Source organism: Chinchilla lanigera, unplaced genomic scaffold (genome assembly GCF_000276665.1).
Source record: "Chinchilla lanigera isolate Chin_1 unplaced genomic scaffold, ChiLan1.0 scaffold00133, whole genome shotgun sequence".
Taxonomy (NCBI): domain Eukaryota; kingdom Metazoa; phylum Chordata; class Mammalia; order Rodentia; family Chinchillidae; genus Chinchilla; species Chinchilla lanigera.
In genome coordinates this window covers 131,208-139,660 of record NW_004955534.1, presented here as the reverse complement: position 1 = coordinate 139,660, position 8,453 = coordinate 131,208, and the positions used below count along the sequence as shown (strand labels likewise).

At 46.2% G+C, this 8,453-nt stretch overlaps 1 protein-coding gene across 2 annotated transcripts in view; it reads left to right on the top strand.

Annotated features, from left to right (window-relative positions):
* Positions 1-2,433: 2,433 nt before the first annotated feature.
* The window catches only part of Akap14 (A kinase (PRKA) anchor protein 14), a 16,625-nt gene continuing 10,605 nt past the window's right edge, over positions 2,434-8,453 (top strand). The window contains exons 1-4 of one of the 2 annotated variants that reach the window (XM_013507698.1): positions 2,434-2,696; positions 3,310-3,420; positions 6,295-6,494; positions 6,584-6,675. In XM_013507698.1, the coding sequence (XP_013363152.1) occupies positions 6,305-6,494; positions 6,584-6,675 (282 nt within the window). In that variant the 5' untranslated portion in view covers positions 2,434-2,696; positions 3,310-3,420; positions 6,295-6,304. The remainder of the gene's footprint in view (positions 2,697-3,309; positions 3,421-6,294; positions 6,495-6,583; positions 6,676-8,453) is intronic. The other variant, XM_005410427.2, reaches the window with a different exon arrangement.

The window sequence follows — 8,453 nt, the reverse complement described above, 5'->3', positions numbered from 1 at the left end:
GGTAACCATTAATTTGCCACCTTTAAACATGTGAGCTAGATTTGTGGTTATATAAGAAAATCTAAAACAAACCAGAAAATTATATGCAGTATATAATCCTTAATATGTCAAATTTTCTCCCAGGGGTTAAAATTTAAAAGGGGTTAGGGAGAAAATAGTGAAGTAGAAGAAGAGGAAGAGATTAGAAGTGAGGCTGGAGGACAAAAGGGGATCACACTAACTTTGGGAAACTCACGCAGAAGACTTGAGGGAAAGAGAGAAGAAATAGAAAGAACAGAACAGAACAAGAACCACAAAGAGGCTACAATTCATGCTCATACTCATATAAAAACAAAATCAAACAATGAAGAAGAAAAAAACAAAAAACAAAACCACCACCACAACAACAGAAAAAAAAAAGAAAAACACAAGAGAGAGAGAGAGAGAAAGAAAAAAAAGTCCACTTCCAGGGTTGTCTCTGCTGTCACTGGTAGACAACATATGGAGACAGTCTTGATCTGTGTTGATTAATCCCAGCAAGCCAGCAGTAGCTTTTTGGCACAGGAGTGGATAATCTCAGTGAGCCTGCACCTTCTTGCCAAAACCAGGCTTATTTGACCTGCAGCTGTCAGCACACCTTCCTAGAGCCTGAGCCCAGCTAGGAGCCACTGGATGGAGCCAGCAGCTTCTTTTAGTTCTGAGTTGACCCTGCCCCTCTCCAAGGTGGCTCCTGGCCAATGGATTTCTGGCATGGGATGACAGAGCCCTCAGCACTCACCACCAGTTAGTGCAGTCCTTCATGTCTGCTGCTCCCCTTCACTGCTGTGTCTCTCCATGGAGGTCGCTGGGGTCGCTGGAAGTTACCATGTGTCTGCAGGTTTTAACTTTTCCTCCCAGGAAGTGGGTCCTGTCTCAGGGAAAAGGCGCCGCCCACTACCTCCTTCTTTGCTGAAATTTCTCTCTCCATTCTCTCTGTTGGCTTCAGTTCATGCTTCAGACCTGGGTCAAGGGGACTCATTTCCCTCTTTCTTGTCTTCCTCGTGCTGCTTACTACTCTGCCATCTTGGTGCCCTTCCTTTTGCTCTGATGTGAACAACCCCTGTACAGTGGCCTCTCCAATTCAGGAAGAAGTGATCAGAATGGGGACTTGCAAGGGTCTCCAAAGCAGTCTCAAGTGATCACTGATTGCAGGGCTGCGCCGCGGGGAAGATCAGCATGCTAGTGTGCACCGGACATTATGATGATGTGCCAGTCACTGTGTTAAGTGAACCCCCCCACTGCGTGAGAGAAGTCCCCCCACTGGCCACACTTGGGGCACTTGAAGTGTTGGCCCCACTGTCCAGCCCCAGGCAAGGCTCCTGGGACCCATGGGATGCACTCACACGGGCCCAACCTGCCAGTGGCAAAGGCAGCTGCTCCCGCAGGTGTAGAAGGCCCAGTGGAGTTCTGGGGTGGCATGTCTTTGTGCACAGGCTCCTCATTCTTTCAGGTAAATGATACAGGCCAGTCATTTCATCACTGGACCCTGAGCCAGTGGGCTGCATGCCCTCAGCATGGTCCAGGCCAGGAAAAGGGGCCTAGTGTTCTTGGACACTGGATACCCCGATGCTTCAAGAGGCTCACAGTGGGACAGCAGTGGTGGGAAGGTGGGGACTTGGGATCTCCCATTCAGCCAAGAAAGAGTGGCTGAGCTTCCAGTGCTCTAGCTAGCTCCTCCTCCTTTGCCCCACCTGCACCTCCCATTGCTGTCCTCCATCTGGTGCTTCCAAGCCTCTTCACACTCACCAGTTGAGTAGAACCCAAATCTGTAACCTCCAGCACCAAGCAAAAGAAGTAGGGGCTTTATATATGAAATGATCACTGTAAGACCTTCCCCAGGGAGTGCTGTGCTCCAACAGGAGGGGCCAGGTGGGGAGCAGGGCCCAGGAAGAAGCCCAGGATTTAGCCTCACATGGAATATCCCTCTCACTGGTCTCTTCTAGTTCATTTTCTTCCCAAGCCCAAGCCCATCCTCAGTGAGCTCCGAGCCAGTTTCATCATTAGTACTTGTTGCCCTGACAAAACTGAAAGTGTTAAGTAAAACTTTCCCAAGTCTGCGCTGATAACGGCTATAGTATATGCACCCGCATCCTTGATTCACAAAAGACAGCTCTGAGAACAGTCAGGCCCACAAGGGGGCGTCCTTCCTCAGAACTCAGGAATGAAAAGTAAAAGCTCAGTCAACGAAGTCAGACAGCTCTGGGTTTGAGTTTGAGACAATTATTTAACACTCTGTGCCTTAGTTTGTTCAACTGTAACATGAAAGTACTGATGCCTACCTCATAGTGCTATTGTGAGGAGTAAATGCTTAACACACACTAAAGGCTTAACACAGTGACTGGCACATCATCATAATGTCCAGTGCACACTAGCATGCTGATCTACTGCTGTGAAGAGGCTGGGTATGGCTCCTGCAGCTTAGTCCTGTTCCTGAGCTCAGATGGTTGCTGTGACCCACCCTGTCCCCTCCCCTTCTCCCTCCCCCTCCCTCTCTCCTTTCTTTGATTAACAGAAGCAGTCGGCACATGTGGGCTTTGTTTCCCATTGGCTGAAATTGCTGTTGTCCTGGCAGCATGTGTAAACATTCTGTCTGGGAGTCTTGGGGAAAGGCTGCTGAGAGACTGGGAGGCTTCTTCAGCTAGCACTGCTGGTATTTCAAACAAGGATCTCCTCACCAGGTATCAGGGTTTCTTAAGGGTCGGGATGTCCACAAAAAGGACCTGCAGCAGTTCTCCCTATTCATTACCTAGACCCCAAACTCGACCATGCCCCCTTCTCTTCCCACCCATTCTGCCCATCTTATTCTGCCTCTAATAGGAAGGGAAGGGAAGGGTAGGGAAGAAAATGAACTAGAAGAGACCAGTGAGAGGGATATATTCCATGTGAGGCTAAATCGTGGGCTTCTTCCTGGGCCCTGCTCCCCACCTGGCCCCTCCTGTTGGAACACAGCGCTCCCTGGGGAAGGTCTTACAGTGATCATTTCATATATAAAGCCCCTACTTCTTTTGTTTGGTGTTGGAGGTTACAGATTTGGGTTCTAGTCAGCTCCTGAAAGCGAATCCACCAAATGACCAAGTCACCAAATGGGCCATTCACTGAAGGACTTAGATCCTGCATGACTAACTCACCAAACCTACAACATAGAACAATGTACACAAACCTTTTGTGTGGCTGCCTTTCACTGCAGAGTTGATAGCAAATAGCTGTAGCTAAATTGACATGGCCAGTTTGCTAATGTTAAGGGTCTTCAGCTCTTTTCACCTCCCACCCTTTAACTCCTTCCGGCTCTAGAATGGGCAGCCTGGAAAGACTCCATTTCCCTGAGCAGATACTCCTGTGGCAAGAGGAACTGAGGCAGAGGCAGACTGAGCTTAAATAATATCAGGGCCTATGTAAACGCTGGTGAGTATTAGAGGAGTTTTTAAAGCTGTTCCAATTATTCTTGGATCAATGGCTATGGGAACTGGGCTGCCTTGTGCAGTGTCCAGCAGCCCTTGGGCCCAGTGAGGATGTTGAGAACGGGAGGGAAAGTTGCCTTTCACAAAGGAGGCTCACAGAAATAGAGTGGGTGCATTCCGGGCTCAAGATGAAAATGTGAGAACAGGGCCCCATGACCCTTTTTGCATCTTGGAGAGACTAGCATTGTAGTTAAGAGTGTGGACTATGGGCCAGACTGTCTGGGTGTATAGCTTGGTCTCCTTATTTTCACATGGTAACAAGAGTCCCTCTGTTCATGATTCCAGGACCCCACAGGAAACTGCTGGCATACTAAAAGCAGGATAGTTGGTAAAGGGAATATTCACAGAGGTGTGGCCAGAGACAGGGAAACAAGGCAGAGTTCAGCCTCCTGGTGCTAGTTACAGAGCAGTCCAGTGGGGGGCCAAAGGGCAGGAATGGTTACTCCTCCCAGACAGAGGTGTTGTGGGAGACAAGGGCCTGGAGAAAAGCTGGAGCCTTCTCTGGACAGCCAGCCACAGGTGACCCTGTTGTGGGGAAAGCACCGTACTCTTTTTCTCAGCTTGATTTCCCTGCTGTGTGTAACCTCCTGGAAGCCAGAGGGCACTAGAGAGCCCATTTGCGTGGTTTATCCAGGCCTGCTTTCCAGCGCAGTGACTGAGCGATTAAGGAGGGGGTGTGGAAGGGCGAAGAGAAAGGGTCCAATAGCAGTCTTGTCAAGCTGTGGTAATAGTAAAATGAAATACAGCACAGTAAGCACCCCCAAGTGGCGAGCTGCTATTTATAGAAAAATTAAAAATAGCTCCTTTTGGAGTGACATCTACTGTCATACAATACCCAATGTAAGGATTGTCTGTAAAGAATTTACAAATGTACTGGAAGTAAAGAATTTCTCAAAAGTGAAAAGATTTAAGAAGTAGTAGGGAAAGAAGTAGAATCCAACACTCAAGGGAAAAGATGTAAAACAGACTGAAAATGCACAAAGACTCTTAGTTCTGTGATGGACATGTGTTCACACCGATGTTCACATTCCCAATAGATGCCAAAGACATCTGGAAAATTTTAGCTATAATTTACGATAAGCCTTGCTAGAACTAGAGCATTAAAAAAATTTTTTTTTGGCTTTTTGAGACAGTGTCTCACTATGTAGCTATGTAGTCCAGGCTGGCCTTGAACTCAGTCCAGGCTGGTCTCAAACTCCCAGCAATCTTCCTGCCTCTGCCTCCTGAGTGCTGGGATTACAGACATTCACCACCATACCTGGTATCAAATGTTTTCTTTTTTTTTTCTGGTACGGGGAATCGAACTCACGACCTCGCGCTTGCCAGGCAGGCTCTGTGCTGCTGAGCTAAATTCCCAGCCCCTCAAATGTTTTCTTGATGTGATAAACCTCAAACCATAAAGCAGCAGCATCCTTAATGGTGGAACACCAGAAAGCATGCCTACCAAGGCCAGGCATGAAAGAAAGATGCTCATTATTCAGCTTCTAGTTAACGTTTTCCAGAAATGCTACCCAAGCTAAGACTCATAAGAGATATATATTTCAGAACAAGAGATAGTAAAACACGATAGTTTCCCTCCCTCCCTTTCTATTTTTTGCCTTCCCTCCCTCTCTCTCTCTTTGTATCTCCCTTCCTTCCTGTACTGAGGGTTAAACCCCGGGCCTCTGCACTGAGCTACATTCCCAACTTTTTTTTTTTTTCTGAAACAGGACTTGTAAGTTGCTAACTTAGGCTTGAACTTAAAAAAAATGCTAACCATTTTAATTTAAATTAATACTATTTCTGGAAGATAAACACAATTGGTAGAAAATACCAAAAGTTTACTGTACAAATTTTACCTAACATTTAAAAAAACAAATTGTGTGCCTTGCAGCTATAGAAGGCACTAGGTGTACACTTGCTATACTCAAACTTATAATCTTCCTGCCTCAGCCTCCCAGAGTGCTGGGATTACAGGCATGTGCCACCATGCTTGGTGAAAAAATGATAGATTTTTACCTGGAAAACCCAACAGGAAAAAAAAAAAAAACCACTGAAACACCAACTCCTGCTCTGTTGTATATTTTTCCTTTTTAAAAAATTTTTGGTGCTGGAGGTTGATCCCAGGGCCTTCCACATGCTAGGCAACAGTCTTACTTCTTAACTCACTATTTTTTTCTTCAGCACTGGGGCTAGAGTTCAGGGCCTCCTACATTCTACGCAAGTGTTCTACCACGGAGCCACACCTCCAGCCCCTTAATTCAGTATCTGTTTATTTATTTATTTTTGTAGTACTGGGGACTGAACTCAGGGAATGCTGAGCTACATCTTGGGCCCTTTTTACATTTTATTTTGAGACAGGGTCTCACTAAGTTGTCCGGCTTGGCCTCAAATTTGTGATCTTTCTACCTCAGCCTCCCTAACAGCTGGAATTACAGGTGTGGGCCACCATACCTGGTGAGAATTTACTATCTTTCAAAAGTCCTATGCCCCTAGTTGTTCAAAGTAGGGAATGGGGTTCTTTAAAAGGCTCACCAAGAAATCAGTATTTGGAATTCTAGCTGGAACCCCAAAGAAGTTAGAAATCATTTTACCCCATTTGGTTTTAAACTGCACGGTTTTGAGAATGTAAAAAGCCTTGATTTTCAGGAAAAGTAAATCTGAGCAGCCAGGTACAAAGGGCCTGCAGTGAGGTCTCACTTCTATGCCCAGCCTCCGGTCTCCTCCCGGAAGGCTACAACTGTGGCCTGGCCTGACTTCGGGAGATAATCTGGACTCAAGAACCTTCCCATGCACATAAACACACATGCACAGTAACTTCTTGAGTTTCTTTATCCAGGCCAAAGAAAATGGATAAGACTAAAAAGTCCAAAAGTCGGAGGGTAGTGATTATTGATGAGAAATCTCCAGTCAAGGTGACAACAAAGGATACACGAGACAACAGGAATGTGACAGACACAGAAGACAAGGAGACTCTCGCTAAAGCAGCTCTGACTATAGTTGAGGATGTTCTTAAGGCTGCTGTCCAGTCTGTGGGAGGTAGTAACCCTATTTGCTTGCCTAAAGGATTGCCTCAGAATGTAACACCACACTACCCGGCAGCTAACAAATTCACACCTTGTTTACAGAAACTAAGCCCTGCGCCAGGAAAATCAAGTGGATCACGCATGGTGAATTCACAGCAGAAAAGGGCCAGAAACAAATTCAGGAGTTCCTTTCGGTAAGTGAGTTAAGTACTCTAGTTTGGCACATGAGGAGAACCAACAAAAAGGATGTTTGGCTGAAAATTTGAGGTAGCTGCCAGGTGTGGTGGTGCATACCTGTAATCCCAGCACTCAGGAGGCTGAGGCAGAAGGACTGCCACAAGTTCAGGGCCAGCCTGTACTACATAGAGAGACCCTGTCTCAAAAAAAATTTTTTTTGAGGTAGCCAGGTATGGTGGTGCACAGCTGTAATCCCAGCTTCTTGGGAGGCTGAGTTAGGAGGACCCTAATTTGGAGACTAGCCTGGGCAACTTAGTGAGACTCTGTCTCAAAAATAAAATTTAAAAAGGGCTGGAGATGTAGCTCAGTGGCAGAGCACTTGCCCAACATGTGTGAGATCCTGGTGTACTACAAAAAATATTTAAGGTTCAAAACCTATGGATATCAAAGGTGACTTGAATAAGTAAACATTGTCTCCATGTGGTTCCAAAATCAAGGTGGTATAATCTTTGAAGGTGAAAGGCATAATTGTGCTGCTGTGTTTGTATCACCTTACCTTTACATTTCCCTAGGAAAAATGAGTATTTCCAGTTAAGCAATTTGCTATGCTGACACATGCAGTGGGGGCCTAGTGGCCTCAAGAGGGAGATGCTTCTCCAAAGGAGGAGCTCTTTACCACTCAAGTTATTGAGTATGCTCACGTTAGCAGGGGGGATGTGGCTGGATCAAGTGTCATAGTGTGTGGTGCTGGGATAGAAACAGAGCCTTACTCATGCTAAGCACATGCTCTACCACTGAGCTACATTCCCATCTCCAGGATCAAGGGTCTTGTTTTTTATTGAGACAGGGTCTCACTATGATACACCAGCTGGGCTGGAACTCATGATCCTCCTGCCTCAGTCTCCCAAGTGGCTGGGATTACAGGTGTGTGCCACCACACATGGATTCAAGTGCCTTTTAAATTTAGCTTGGAAATGTATTGCCCAGATGGGAAGATGTGCATACCCACCAACTCTGTTTTCCCTCAACCTGTGTCTGGCACTGACCTCTCTGCATGGCTTATCCTGGCAGATTTGGGGAGAAGGCCCTGGGTTGTTTTGCATAACTGGCAGGTGGTGAAGAAGAATGGTTGAAATCAGTTGAATTTGATAGAGGAAAACTCTCCCAGCCCTAGGACAATTTCTAGCTGTTTGCATCCCTCCCAGGAGCCCATCAATGCCTACAGGTTCATAGGCCCATGGATACCCTGGTCAGGCGGTGCTTCTGGTACAAGTTCACCTTGTGCTTTCCTGCTCTGGAGCAGGTCTCCATCAGGGGTTGGGGTAAAGGGTCCTGCCAGATACACCCAAAGTTCGTGAATCAGACCAGAACAGGACACAGAGATGGGAAATTTTGCCATTCTGAGTAAAGGGCAATGTAAGCCCTGACAGTGATCTACAGAGTTCTCTGTCTTCCTTTCAACTTACAGCTCAGCCTCTGTCACCAATTTCTCCCCCCTCTGCCACCACTTTCTCCCCCCTCTGCCACCTTCACCCAACCACACTGGCTTCTTTGATGTCTTTGAACTGCTGCATGTGTCTCTGCCTCAGAAACTTTTTTTTATTTTATTTTAAAGAGTAAAAGAAGGATAACATAACAATAGGAGGGGCTTACCAAATTACAGACAAAGTGGTAGGAAATTATCGGTGGTTATTGTTTTACATATTGTTATCTATAAGATAGTTTCTCAGGAAAACAAATAGACAAATGATAGTGAGTTACAGACAAAAGAGGTAGGAGATTATCAATAGTTGTG